The sequence below is a fragment of the Eptesicus fuscus genome, chromosome 12, assembly GCF_027574615.1.
Source record: "Eptesicus fuscus isolate TK198812 chromosome 12, DD_ASM_mEF_20220401, whole genome shotgun sequence".
Lineage (NCBI taxonomy): Eukaryota > Metazoa > Chordata > Mammalia > Chiroptera > Vespertilionidae > Eptesicus > Eptesicus fuscus.
Window position 1 is genome coordinate 770,871 of NC_072484.1, and position 14,504 is coordinate 785,374.

General features: G+C 52.0%; 1 protein-coding gene across 2 annotated transcripts; it reads left to right on the forward strand.

The window, feature by feature from the left end:
- The first annotated feature begins 3,447 nt into the window (after positions 1 to 3,447).
- On the forward strand, positions 3,448 to 14,043 carry YTHDF1 (YTH N6-methyladenosine RNA binding protein F1). Of its 2 annotated transcripts, none has more exons than XM_028133565.2 (5): positions 3,448 to 3,744; positions 3,953 to 3,977; positions 4,979 to 5,058; positions 8,553 to 10,082; positions 12,773 to 14,043. In XM_028133565.2, exons 1-5 carry the CDS (start codon positions 3,718 to 3,720, stop codon positions 12,797 to 12,799), a joined length of 1,689 nt encoding a protein of 562 aa, XP_027989366.1. In that variant the 5' UTR covers positions 3,448 to 3,717; the 3' UTR covers positions 12,800 to 14,043. The 2 variants fall into 2 exon arrangements, with proteins under 2 accessions (XP_027989366.1, XP_008155335.1); XM_008157113.3 differs by having other exon boundaries at positions 3,450 to 3,744; positions 8,553 to 10,073.
- Positions 14,044 to 14,504: the final 461 nt, after the last annotated feature.

Below are 14,504 nucleotides of genomic sequence, written 5' to 3' on the forward strand. Positions count from 1 at the left end.
AAGAGGAAGTTTCACAGCTGTAAAGTGCTGTGACTCATAAAAGCAAGGCAGGTTTCTCTGGTGGGGGAGCAGCAGGAGCCCTGGGAACATGAGGATTAGTTGGGGACCAAGCAGCTCCTCAGAATGCACAGGGAGGGGCTTCTGGATTAGGCATGAGCCAGAGTTTAGCGAGGTGACCAGGAGTAACCAGTGCTGAGTGGGCATCTTCATCACTATTGGGTAGATGGGTATTTTCATTTGCAGGCTCCCAGAGGCCAGCTGTTGGCAGAGCTGTGTCCAACACCTAGGGGGGATTTGTTCCAGCCGGGTGGTCACCTGAACACAGAGACACCCTCCACCCCTGCTCAGATGAAGGTCTGTCTCCCTGCTGGCTCATGGGCCCAGCCTCTGTTGGTGGTGATCTGCCAGATCTATCATTGGTGGCCAATGTGAGTGCTCTTTGACCCAGTGGCCCCACCTGCAGGAACCTCCCACCACGTGTCCTTGCACAGGTGTACACATTCATCAGGCCCAGGACACTCACTACAGTGAGGCTGGGATTGACCATGGGAGGGACATGGGGAGTGGGCAGTAGGCATTCAGTGAGACAGAACCACATGCTGGCCAGACAATGGAATGGGGAACACTCCGTGCTTACAAGTGCAGTTGGGGCAGCGGGTACGAACCCCAGCTCCCTCAGTAGTGGGACTGTGGATGGGGGTAGTGCCTTCTGCCACCCACCTTGTACCTTTGAGTTCAAAGGTGGGTATTGGTTTTTTTTTAATTTTTAAAAAATTGATTTTAGAGAGAGGAAGGGAGAGAAAGAAACATCTATGAGAGAATCATTGATTGGCTGCCTCCAGCATGCTCCTATTGGGGATCGAGCCCACAACCTGGGCATGTGCCCTGACCGGGAATCAAATGGTGACCTCTTGGTTCATGGGTCGACACTCAACCACTGAGCCACACCGGTGTTAACATAAAAGCACTCAAACCTGTAGAGTTTTTGTGAGTTTATTTGAGCCAAACTGTCGACAATTGCCAGAAATCAGAATCTCAATGTATTGGGATAATGCTCTGGAGAATGGCAGTTTTCTACCTTGTTTTATACATTAAAATTAAAGGAGAAGAAAAGAAACCCATTGGTGATAGATTAGGGGGTGGGGGTGGGAGAAAGCAAAGCGGGGAAACCTCTGGGATTGGATAAAAAGTAAAATGATAGACACATGCTTCTTTTACTTTGGTGGGTGCAGGATAGTGAACAGTCAACAATTAACACAATAACAATGAGGGGATTTATGGTCTCCGCTGAGTGATGCCTGTGCTTTGAGGGGTCCGAAAAAAGGGAAATTACTTTGACACTCCAATGATGTTATCATAGATGCAAAAGGACAATAGGCTCAGTTAAGGTAAAGATTGGCCTTTGTCAGGGAAGATACTGGCCTGGGACATGACTACCCACCATGACTGCTTTTAGTTAAATTTAATTTCAGACCATGCTTTGTGGTTACTTTAGGTCTCTGAGTTTGCAAAATTGCTACACAGGTCTTCCCTGAGCTAGTGAGGTTGGCATGTGGCCCTTTTTTTGTCCACACCAGCCAGGGCAAAGGTGAGATTTTTAACCAAGTACCTGTACTTCTTGAGATAAATGGAAAATCAAACCTTTCATCTTGGCAATGTTTAGAAAAATCCCTTCAGCTGGGTACAGCAGCGATATGGCGAGGAGGGGTGCCTGTGTGAGGGTGGCAGGCCCAGGATGGGGTGGGCTCTCTGTTTGACATGCACAGCTGGAGGCCCATGTGCCACATGCCTGCATGGACTCAGCTCCCCCTGAGGCCAAAGGATGAACCGGGTGGAGAGGGCAGAAGTAGTGACCCAGGTAGGGTGAGAGGCTGTTGGTCCCGGCACAGCACAGACCCGGGATGGGTCACCCCGCCTCTCAGGCTCCTGTGGTCTTCCTGAGCCTAAGCTGGTCAGGTCACTGGAGGCCTCCACACACCCTCTGTGCCAGGAGCTGCTCTGTCCAGCCTGCAGGGCTGTCCTCCTAGTCCCGGGGGAGCTGGCCTGGGAGGGTAAGACTGGGCAGTCTTACCCTCCCAGGGGGGTAAGACTTTCATGGGGCCCAGGCACAGTCCATGCATTCAAGTTGCTTTGTGACCCATAGGTTTACTGCTGGCTGGGACCCACCCTGCCCCCTGCTCTGGTGGCCTGAGGGCTATCAGATCCTGCCTACATCCCTAACCAGCAGCCTGCGTGACCGGGCCTCCTCAGCCCTCTGGTTTTCGGGGGCCACTCCTACCACATTGTGGGTGGAACCCAGCTCAGCCCCTGGATGCTCTCCAAATTTTCCATTTGACATCACCTGTGATCCTTGTCCTGGGTTAAACAGTGTCCCCAAAATTGTGTACCTGTGAATGGGACCTTATTTGAAATTAGGGTCTTTGCAGATAGAATGATGTTAAAAAGAGGTCACATTGGATTAGGGTGGACCCTAAACCCAATACAGGCAGTCCTCGAGTTACACTGGACTCGACGTACGTCATTTTGTGGTTCCGTCGCCATCTCCCATTTACAGTATTTATACAAAAAAAATCTGTCATTTTGACGTATTTACATATGTGCTTTATGTTTTTTATTATTTATTTACCACAAGTAAAGGTCAGGAATTGTTGTCTTTCTTTTAAATTTTTTTTTACTGTGTCACTTCATTACTCTGTGTATGTGCTCCATGTGAGTGACTTGTAGGTGCTTATGCAGGTGGGTTCCAACTTACAGCGAAAATCGAAAATCGCGTTATGTCGCGCCATAGGAATGGATCTCCTACGTAACCCGAGGACCTGCTGTAAAGGAAAAAGGCCATGTGACCACGGAGACAGAGAGCAGAGGAACACCAAAGACGCCCGGGCCACCAGTAGCTGAAAGAGGCAGGAAGGATCCTCCCCCGGAGCCAAATCCCAGGTCAAGAACCTAACATGCAAACTGGCTATCAACCGGGGAGCCCGGAAAGCAGCGGCCTCAGGGACGCGGGGGCCCCGGACTTCTGGGAGACAGCTGCCCCAGAAGGCGAGGCCACCCACAAACCTCAGGAAACCCAGGACTAAAGCCGGAGGACTCAAAGCTCACACCCTGGGCACTTCTCCGAGGCGGGCTGGTGGAGCGTTTGGAGCGAGCTGCAGGGTAGACTGGACTCCAGCTTGCGGAAGTGGCTTTAAGTCGGCGGCCGCACTCGTCACATCTCCGGGAGAAGTCCGGGGTGCCATCGGGGCCGCGACGTGCACCGGCGCGAGCCTCGGAGGAACCGCACTACACGGCCGCGGCCCAGGTGACTTCCTGGCGTCGCCCCGCCCCAGGCCCTGCCGAGGCAGCGCGAGCCTAGGACCCAGGCGCTAGATCCCTCCCGCGGGCTGCGGTGCGCAGGCGCGGCGCGTGGCGGCTCGTCGGCGTCCCGGCCTGCCCCGCGCGCGCTGACGTCGCGCAGCCTCGTCCGCGCCGTCGCTGCCACCGACGCCGCCATTGGAATCGGCTCCACGTCTGTGTGTTCCGTCCCTGCTTACCGCGCTGCGTCGTGTCCCGCGAGCGGCCCGCGCGCCCATCAGCCGCCGCCGCGGCCGCCCGGCCGGCGCCCGGGGAGGGGGCGGCGGGCCCGGGGCCGCGAGAGTGCGGGTGACAGGCCCGGCCTCGCGGGAGGCCGAGGCGGCGGGCGCTCCCGCCCCGCGCCGCGCCGGCTGTTCATGAAGCATGTCGGCCACCAGCGTGGACCCCCAGGTAGCGGGCCGGGCCGGGGTCGCGGAGTTGGGGGCTTGGGTCTCGGGGGCAGGGTCTGGGGTCGGGGCCCCTGGCAGAGTCGCGTGTGACCGCCGATTCCGTTCGCTCCGGAGCGCGCCGCCGCCCGCGAGCGGTTCTGGTAAATAACTTTTGTTTCCCTTTCCTTCGGGTTTTGTCCGCTGGTACGTCCCGGCCTGCGGCGGTGCAGAGAAGCAAAGGACAAGACAATAAAGGTAAGCGGAGGTGGGGGGGCCCGGGCAGGCGCCGGAGTGCTGGCGGGAGCGGGAAGTCGCGGAGTGAGGACCATGTGGGAGAAGAGTGGGCTAGGAAGCCGCATCGAGAGGCGGGAACTTCCTCAGCTCCAGGGAGATAAAACTTTATTTAGGCTGCGGTGTTGGGGGAGATTTGACAGGTTGGAAACGGGACTTTTCGTGGGTGGTGAGAGGAACCGCAAGGTGTTTTGGGGGGTGGGGGCGGAAGGAGGCCAAGGGGCTGGATGACTGAGCCTGGCCCATGTGGAAGGGGCGGCACTGGGCGAAGGGCTCCACGCCGGGCACTTACAGTCCTTGTCTCCTAAGTCCCTGCTCCTCTCGTGATGTTCTGGCCTGGGGCAAACCCCCAGAATTAACTGTGTGAGAACCTGTAAGTGACACTTCATGTTTACTCGGAAGACTGTTTTTAACCAGTGTGTGTGTGTGTGTGAGTGACTCAGGTGTAACCAAATATGGTTCATCGTGTTTTCAGTTGGAAAAGGCCCAGCGCTTTATTTACATTTTCTTTCCTTTTCTGGTTGAGCCGTGTGACTGTGGGAAATATGAAGAGAGCCAGGTAATAAGCTGAGAAACATATTTCAGTTACAGTCTGTTTCCCAGCTGCAACTGTGCTAACCAGGGCCTGGTCCTCTCGCCTCTGTGCAGGCTGTTGGGCTTGACTTAAGTCTTAGACCACTTCATCTTTATTAAAACATGGCTCTAGGGTGCTTGCGCTATTTTGTCTGCACCTCTGTTTTGTCCACATCTATCAAATGAGGATGAAATCTTTATCCAGAAAGCATAACCTCAGTGACTGAAAGTTCTAATTAGTTGTATAAATATTAGTTCCATGCTATTTATGCCCATTTCTAAATAAATGCAATTTCTGCCAGAAATTGATGTGCATAGACTTTACTACCTTTAATTTCCATACTTAAAAGTAATTTTAAAAAATGCAAACATATTTGTTTCTGCTCTTCTAGTACAAAATGGTTCTTTGCATCAGAAGGATACAGTTCATGACAATGACTTTGAGCCCTACCTTTCTGGACAGTCAAATCAGGTGAGTTTATCTTTTTTAGCATGTATTTCTACATTAGTTTTTTTTTTTCTACATTAGTTTTGACTGCGTTGTGCGATCTGCCTTCACTGCTATATTTTTTAATTTGTTACTTTAAGTGACAAAGAAGCAGACTGTAGAGGACTAGAAATAATAGAAAGACTGTAATGAGGACGAGCTTGGGTTGAAAATGGGTGAGTGCAGCGAAGCTAGATTTCTCTAAGGAAACGCAGTCCCGCCGGGCTGGCGTGAGCTGACTTCTAGTTGGCCTCTGCGTTGTGGTCAGCAACGTGCTGCCTTGGACCAGTTGGAAGTGTGAGGAGTTCTCTGATGTTCTCAGATGATGGGCGGTGTGGTCCAGGGGAGTAGCTAGGAGCCCCGCTCTGGGGCCCAACTCCTTCCTTGGGTGAGAATCTCAGCCCCACCACTGACTGCTGCTCCCTCAAGTGGCTTGCCTGCTGCCCCGTTTCCTTTTCTATAAGTGGACAGTGGTGAGTGCCTCACTGAAGTGACGGGGTGACATGAGCTGGTGCAGAGAGCTCAGAGATGGGGCCAGTGCAGGGCCCAGTGTGCTTAGGGTTTTCAGGTTTCCCGGCCTTGGCACTGTGGACATTTTGGACTGAAATTTGTGTTGTGTGTTGTAGGGTGTTTAGCAGCCTCCCTGGCATTCATCCATGAGATGCCATTAGTAACTGCCTCAATCACCCCCCCAGTGTGACAGCCAAGTGTCTCCTGGGGGTAAATTGCCCTGGTTAAAGCCACTTGGGATCGTTGGAGTTAAGGTTTAATATATAAACACAATATCTCCCACTTTTAAAACACACTGTGCTCATTTGCTTTAGAGTAAAAGCACTCTTTGCCTCTTCCCTGTGGTGAACTGGAGCCAGTCTGCCCTTCTTTAAAGTGTCTCAGGACTCCTCACCCTCCACCCGCCTCCTGCTGCTCCACAGGTGAGCAGCGGGGCCCGAGAATCTGCCCTGCCTCTGGGAGAACCAGGGCGACAGAGGAGAGCCTTGGCGGTTCCTCCAGTGGTGAAAGCAAGAAGTTACTGGGCTTATTTCCTGATTGTCTTATTTTTTTTAGGTGATTTAAAGACTTTGCAAATATTGTGTGGTAATTTTAACCTAAAGGAGGGGCTGCCTCACTACACTTGAAATTTATTTCTATGAAGCGGAGCTTTCGTGTTACTTCAGGATTTGTTTTAAAATGGACTAGGTTTCTGGTGTCAGTGGAGTGGTCACAGGTCTGTGTCGCTCTGGGGAGCCATGTGGAAAGACCCTCGTAGTTGAAGCTCCATGTGAACAGCCTGAAAACGGCTCCTTTGTCCTGATTGTTAAGAGATGCCCTTCTCAGCCTTTGCTTCACAGTAAATCCCGGCTCTGGTTTTTACAAACACCAGCTGTTGTGGATGCTAGGGGGCGGGGACAGGGAGAGGACTCTTGGTCTTGCAGATGGAGAAACCAAAGAGCAGAGGTGGTAGAGCTTGGCAGTGCAGAGCCAGGCCCTCTCCACTGTCCCTGTATCTGGTCACTTTCTTTGGCAGACAGAATCCTGTTAGGAAAGTGCTCTTTGCATCTTGGTCCCCAATTCTCACTGAGCAAGTGCTGGGTGTCCAGCCACAGGTGCTAGTGAGGGAGGGACAGATTGGTGTGGCTGATGTGGTGGAAACACTAAGCTTAGTCCCTGTGGCTGCACCCGGTGAGCTGAGGTAGCGTTGACGCATGACAAGCTGCGCAGGTGCAGTTTTATGAGGACTTTCCCTTGTGCACGTGCATACCTACCCCTGTGGTGCTTTTCTTTTAACCCAGATGTTTGCTGTAGCCAGTCAGAGGCTACTGTGCTCTTATCTTGTAAAGCCTTGACAATGGGTGACGTGGAGAACATTTCAAGGCCTGCCTGTTGTCAGGAGCCTTGGCAGTGGGACCATTGCCCTGGGTGGGGCCTTGTAGCAGAGACTGGTCATCCTGAGCACAGCTGGCAGGATCCAGAGGAATTAGCCCTCATTGTCAAGTTGCTCAAACCTTCTCCTCCAGGCAGGAAGCAAATGCAGAAACTCTGGCGGTCAAGCTGCCACCTCCATATGAGCTCATATGACCTGAAGGCTGAAGTCACAGCCCTGAGCTCAGGGAGGGGCAGAGCTCACTTGGTCACTTTTCAAAATTGCCCTTGATGCTTTTTTTTTTTACATAATTTATTCAAGTTTCTTTTGTTTCCTTTTAAAGTAAATGCTTCTCAGCATATGTGAGATGTGTAAAGCATTTGAGTAATATCAGAATTCCTTCTCAGAAAAAAGGATATAGGAAGCAGATATTTCAACTTTAAAATAAACTTACCTGGTTGTTCAGAATGAGAGGTGCCTTTTTTTTTTAATGTGGTTAAATTTTTGTAAATATGAAAAACTTAAAAAAAAATATTTTTATTGAGTTCAGAGAGGAAGGGAGAGGGGGAGAGAGAGAGAAACATCAATGATGAGAGAATCATTGATCAACTGCCTCCTGCATCCCCTCACGGGATCGAGCTGGCAACCCAGGCAGGGCATATGTGTCCTGTCCGGGAATCGAACCGTGACCTCCTGGTTCATAGGTATATGCTCAGCCACTGAGCCATGCAGGCCAGGCTGAAAAACTTTTAATGCTAGAATAGATTTAAAGCTTTGTTATGTTACTGTTTTCCCAAAGAAAACGATCTGACAATAGGCACTGACTACTTGAAATGTGTTTCTTTGGCGTGTCCGTTAGTTTACAATATTGACTTAGTCACCAGATGCCCTGCTGAGTTCAGCGCCTGGGGCTCCTTCTCTATGTCAGGAGGCTGGTTTTGCCTTGACCACTGTCAGTGGGTATGGCCTGAGTGGCAGTCCCTCCTGGGAAAGTGCCAGGTGTGGTGGTGGTTTTATTTCCTAGAAGAAGATGCCTGCTCACAGGGGTCGTGCACTGAGAATTAGTTCTCCTTTGGTTTATGCACCATGTCCCTGGTGAATGGACTCCAGGTCACCACTTCAGGTGTACAGTTGACCAAGGGACGGCTTGTTGACTGTACAGAGGCTAAGCTGAGGCGGGTTTGGGCTGGAGCACATCTTGTCACATCCTGTGTGCGGAGCTCATGCCCAGGGGACAGGGAGGACGTCAGCGATGAGCCCTCCATGTCTGCGTTTTCATTTGGTGGGTTGCAGTCCACTTCATGTGCAGTATGGGGGATTTAGGCTGGTGTCAGTTCTCTGTAAGTTTAGGAACTACCTCCCTCACAGGGCAAGGCTGGAAGCTGTGGTGTGGATGGCAGCCTGCCTAACCTGCAGCCCATTCAAATTTCACATGGGGTTGACATCGCCAGGTTTCTTTCTGCTCAGGATGACTTATTTCAAATAGCTTGTTGAGTGAACCTGCTGTGTCCTGTTGGTGTGGCCAGTGCTTTGAAGTCTCATTCCCACCGTCGGCGTTTTCTGTGTCTCCTCCAGCCCTGAGAATAGTCTAACTCATCATCCCCTGTTGTTTCCACAGAGTAACAGTTACCCCTCCATGGCCGATCCCTACCTGTCCAGCTATTACCCGCCGTCCATTGGATTCCCTTACTCCCTTAATGAGGCGCCGTGGTCAACCGGAGGGGACCCTCCCATCCCGTACCTCACCACCTATGGACAGCTCAGCAATGGCGATCATCACTTCATGCATGACGCTGTGTTCGGACAGCCTGGAGGCCTGGGGAACAACATCTATCAGCACAGGTTTAATTTTTTCCCTGAAAACCCTGCCTTCTCAGCCTGGGGGACAAGTGGGTCTCAGGGGCAGCAGGCCCAGAGTTCTGCTTATGGGAGTAGCTATACCTACCCACCAAGCTCCCTGGGTGGCACGATTGTGGACGGGCAGACGGGCTTTCACAGCGACACCCTCAACAAGGCCCCTGGGATGAACAGCCTGGAGCAGGGCATGGTGGGCCTGAAGATCGGTGATGTCACCACCTCTGCAGTCAAGACAGTGGGCTCAGTCGTCAGCAGTGTGGCAATGACTGGTGTGCTTTCTGGCAATGGTGGGACAAATGTAAGCATGCCGGTTTCGAAGCCGACTTCATGGGCTGCCATCGCCAGCAAGCCGGCAAAGCCGCAGCCGAAAATGAAAGCCAAGGGTGGACCTGTCATCGGGGCCGCACTGCCCCCTCCGCCTATAAAGCATAACATGGACATTGGCACCTGGGATAACAAGGGGCCTGTGCCTAAGGCCCCAGCCCCCCAGCAGGTGCCGGCTCCCCAATCTGCCCCCCAGCCTCAACCGGTTGTGCAGCCTCTGTCAGTTCAGCCCCCCCCTTTGGCCCAACCACAGTATCAGAGCCCTCAGCCGCTGCCCCAAACCCGCTGGGTCGCCCCCCGCAACAGGAATGCAGCGTTTGGGCAGAGCTCGGGGACCGGGGGTAACGGTCACTCCCCTGGAAGCACCCAGCCTAGTTCTGCCCCGAGCGCAGAATCCCATCCAGTCCTTGAGAAACTGAAGGCTGCCCACAGCTACAACCCTAAGGAGTTTGACTGGAACCTGCGGAGCGGCCGCGTGTTCATAATAAAGAGCTACTCGGAGGATGACGTGCACCGCTCCATCAAGTACTCCATCTGGTGCAGCACCGAGCACGGCAACAAGCGCCTGGATGGCGCCTTCCGCTCCGTCAGCAGCAAGGGGCCCGTCTACCTGCTCTTCAGCGTCAACGGCAGCGGCCACTTCTGTGGGGTGGCGGAGATGAAGTCGCCCGTGGACTACGGCACAAGCGCTGGGGTCTGGTCTCAGGACAAGTGGAAGGGCAAGTTCGACGTGAAGTGGATTTTTGTCAAGGACGTGCCCAACAACCAGCTCCGGCACATCCGACTGGAGAACAATGACAACAAGCCGGTCACAAACTCCCGAGACACCCAGGAGGTGCCCTTAGAAAAAGCAAAGCAAGTGCTGAAAATCATCGCCTCCTACAAGCACACCACGTCCATCTTCGACGACTTTTCTCACTACGAGAAGCGCCAGGAGGAAGAGGAGGTGGTGCGCAAGGTGAGTTGGGTGAGTTGGGGTCTGGGGCCCTTACCTCACTGGTGTAAAGCCTAGTGACGTTAGAGTGGACGATGGCCAGACGTAACTTTTGATCCTTTTTCAGTTTTTAAGAAACAGTGATTGGAACCACAGTGCACATTTCTGCTGGGAAGGACTTGAGGGTGACTCACTTTTCTTCTCTGAGTCATGGTCTTTCTAGAACGAGTGGTGTGTCCTAGTCTTTGTCGAGTCAGGGACACTCTGTTCTTGGGCAGTGGGGCCAAAGCGAGGCTGCTGGGCTGGGAGGCCCCACTCACTGAGAGAAGGACACTGATCTGCAGGTTGCTGTTTATTTTTTCTCAAAAACCCAGTATCTTGCGGTTTTGGAAAGTTGACCCGGCTCTCTGGATAATGAGTGAATGGCGGGGAAGGGGGCTGGGTTCAGACATGTTGGAACAGCCCAAGCCAGCAGGCCTGGAGTTGAGTCTCTGAGGGTCCAGCTTCCCATTATGCAAAGACACCTGGAGCCCGCCACAGTGGAGCCCACTTTGGAGAGAGCACGCGGGTGCCCACAGGCTGGCTCCAAAGTGGCAGCACGAGGGCGTGGAACATTGTGAGGCAGACTTAGTCTGAGATTCCCTCCTATGTCTTTGTTTTTAAAACGTCCTTTCTTTCATGAAGTGTCAGTTGGTAATCGGTGCATTTTCAATCTTTTTTTGGTGGTCCATGTTAAAGCATCACCCACCTGTGAGCTTCACATGTCCCAAAGCATTTAGCAGAAAGGCAGCAAACGGCCTGTCGTCCGTGGTGGTGAAAGTTTACCTACAGGTGACAGCTCGGTGAGCACACTTGGAAAACAAATTGGTCTCTCATTGTCTCTGTGCAGAAAATAGAAGGGCTTGTCATTAATTTCCAGTTACTGAAATGCTGTATTTTAGCTCTTTTAGGTAAAGCGTAAAATACCTAAAATAAAATGGCTGAATTCACAGGGATAGAACAGAGCTTATTGGTTATGTAATTTGAGGGCCTTAGATGGCTTGCAGCTGGTTCTTGCTATGTGTGCAGTTCATCTTAAATACTATGATGATTTCCCGGAAGCTCACGAGGTTCTGAAGGTGAGGATGAGCTGAGGGATGGTGTTTAGAAAGTTCTAGTGCCTTAAAACTTGCAGTGTAGCAGCTAAACCCTCAGATGTCTGTCAGTGAGTTGGGTGTTGGGAAGTGGAAGCCTGCAGTCAGACCTGGGCACTCAGCTTTGAGCCCTTCCCCCAGCCAGCCCAACAGGCCTTTGAAATTCCACTGGAACACAAATGTGGCTTCTTTTGCTTCCTTGGGCATCCTTGGAATGCTCTGGAGGTGCCTCCCAGACCTGGCGCTCACCAGGCTCACGGGTGTGAGCGCCACTTTAACTTACACGATGGGAGGGACAGGCGGGGGGCTGACTGGTTAACATTTGTGCTCACTGTGCCTTAGACTGGGTGGTTCTTGCCTGCTCCCTAGCACCTCCCGCAGGGCAGTCTGGGTTCCCTGGCCGTCAGAAGTCAGATGCTGGGCTCTGAAGAACAGATTGACTGAGGCGTTTGGGTTCTTCAGACTCAGGCTTGTGCTTAGGCTGCTTGGCTCTCAAGACACAGGCACGGAGGTGCCTTTTGCCAGTAAGTTGCAGGTGACATTTGGCAGGACTGCTGTGCTGTCCCATCTAAGCTAAAATTTGGAGACTCACTGATCCCTTAAGGAGCAGTAACTCACGAGCTGCGTCAGACCTGGTCCTGCAGGAGAGTGTCAGTCCCCTGGAGAGCCTGCCTTTCCGTTTTGCTGCTAAAGAGCTCCAGCGAGGACAGCCTCTAGGGCCTGGCTCCTCCCATCACAGCCAGCCAGCCACAGAAACCCAAGGGCTTTCAGAGCACAGGAGTGGTTTAGGATGGTGGTCCTTGTTAAGAGAACCAGGGACGCTCAGGTTCCAAGTCAGGACAAGGAGGAGGTGCTGGTGCTAGAGCGGTGCATCTTTCAGGGCCAGTTGCTCGTTGGAAAGGAGCGCAGGACAAGCTCCCTACCCTGGGTGATGAGGTGGATGTGGGGAGAGAATTGGGGTGTGTTGTTAACCTGAAGACACATTCAGTTCATTTTTAGCAAAAGGGGTTCATCTTGTTTTGTAACCCTTTCAGTGTCTAGTAAGGTTCTTGTTGTTTTGTAACCCTTTCAGTGTCTAGTAACCCCGTCTGTTGGGGACTCTGTCATGACCAGCTCCCGTATCAGGTGTCGTTCAGGAGTTTTGTCCTGACCACCGGATGGGGCAGGATGAAGCGGGCAAGCAGGGCCGCACGGGGTGCGGGGGCAGGTGCTCCTCCTTGGGCACATCCCCACATCTCAAGCTAAGCATAGTCACAGCCTTGTGAGGAACCCTGCTACTGGGACCCAGCGAGCGGGGAGGCTCCCCTGGGAATCACAGCTTGTCACACCCCCTCGGACACACCAGCCAGAGGGGCTTTGCCTGGAACAGGTGGTTGGCAGGCCTGGTCTGCACAGCCAGGACCCTGAAGCCTGGAGCTGCTGGTGGAGGGGAGTATCCAGTGCTGGCCTGTTGTGGCCGGTCCCAGTGGAGCTCGGGTCCAGATCTGTGGCTGCAGTCCCTGGGGCAGCCTGGGACTCGGTTTTGAGGGAGTTTGTGCACATGTTCACCCTAGGTGTTAAACTTGTTTCCTCTTTTTTTTTTTTTTGTAGGAACGGCAGAATCGGAACAGACAATAAGGATAAGCCAGTTTCTGTTATGATCTAATGTTCGATTGAAAAGCCGAGTTTCAGAACATGTGCTTGGTGCTGTGCCTGGGTCAGCCCAGCCGTCTTCCTGGGCAGGCCCCGTGCTGCCTCTGCGTTCTCTGTCGTTTGTTTTTGCCCAGGTGGCTCTTCACTCGTGTATTTTTTCTGTGTATTATAGTATTGTAGAACTCACTAATAAAGAAGAATGTTTTCGTCAGCTTATCAATCAGATTGACCTAATGCAAAATATAAATACCTTTTAAAAAAACACATCTAATGCACCCCAAAGAATTTTTTTTTTTTTGGCAGAAATTATGTGCTTGTTCTTATATTCAAAGTCATCTAACATCTTTCTTTGAGATTATTTCTCACCCCTGTTGCCTCGTCGTGAACGTATCGAACCATGAGATGTTTTGTCATGTAGCGTATGTGTTAAATACTCCCTTCAAAGTGCAAGTGAGCAGTCACCTGGTTGGGCTGGTTTGCCATTTTATGATCAGCTACCTAAGATGCTACTCTGCCATCTGTTTTTTTACTAGAGAAAGAGAAATTTTAGTTTTCCAGATTTGGTAACGGCTGTGTTTCCTTGGGCCGCCCACTCTCTGCAGCCCCGCACTGGAATAGCACTGTCGGGCGGGGTGACGGCAGGACCCGGCGTGTGGAGGTTAGGTCCAGGGTTCAGGCACCCTCCGTGTGCGCAACTCATTCTAAACCCTTTACCTTCTCTTGGGAATCCTGATGCCGTTTTACGTTTTTATACCAGTAATGCTGAGCTTGTAGTTGCTCTGCTCTGGTGGCAGACAGTGGCATGGATGGTGCTGCCCGCTGTAAATCTCACCACGTGTCTACATTTCTTTTTCCTGTCAATTGGTTTTTAAAAAGAAAACAAAAAACTTTAGACACAGTTTTTGGTCCTGTTTTGTGGAACGAGGGCTGTTGCACTCACTGTCATCTGGAGTTGAAGCATGGAAATGGTGCTCGTGCCCGCCACGCTCGCTCGCACACGCATCTACACGTGCCCCCTAGAGGACTTGCCGTGTAGAGAGCAGATCCTCCTAAAAACTATTTACTCCGAATGGCCCTCTGAGTTCAAGTGTAGGTAGGCTGTATTATTTAGACTTGTGTTTAGAATGTGTCCCTTTCTCTGAACTGTTACCACCTGGATGGAGTCATGACAACATGGGACACTGTTACCTTGAGGAAAGTACAAGCCTTAATAAACAATCCTATTAGCACGCCCGGTGTCCTCTCATTCTTCACCCGCTTTATGGGCTTTTAGCTGCAAAGCCAGTTAAAGGGTCACCCACTGCCCTAAAGCCCACAGGTCTGACCCCCTAAGTCAGTGATGGGCCACCTTTTGAGCTTGGTGTGTCAAACTTCGCCAAAAAACTGAGCATCACTCGGGTAGTGTGTCACTTAGAGGAAAAAACATTATTTCGCAAATGTTTCATCCTCAGGAGCAGCAAATGTTTCATCCTCGGCATGCGGCCGCGTGTCATCAGAAATGGCTACGCATGTTAGTGCTGACACGCGTATCATAGGTTCGCCATCACTGCCCTAAGTCCTCCCTCACCCTTGTTAGTCTGCTGAACGTAGAGGAACTTGAAAGACCCAGTTCTAACTCGATGGACAGTTGCCTGCATTTTGCTGGAAGCCTTTGAGACCAGCAGCAGAAGTGCAGGGATTATGCTGAGAG

Excerpts from the sequence above, each read along its gene's own strand:
- YTHDF1 (XM_028133565.2), top strand. The coding sequence starts at position 3,718 with ATGTCGGCCACCAGCGTGGACCCCCAG. Across the intron at positions 5,059-8,552 it reads TTTCTGGACAGTCAAATCAG|AGTAACAGTTACCCCTCCAT; the intron begins GTGAGTTTATCT and ends TTGTTTCCACAG. Across the intron at positions 10,083-12,772 it reads TGGTGCGCAAGGTGAGTTGG|GAACGGCAGAATCGGAACAG; the intron begins GTGAGTTGGGGT and ends TTTTTTTTGTAG.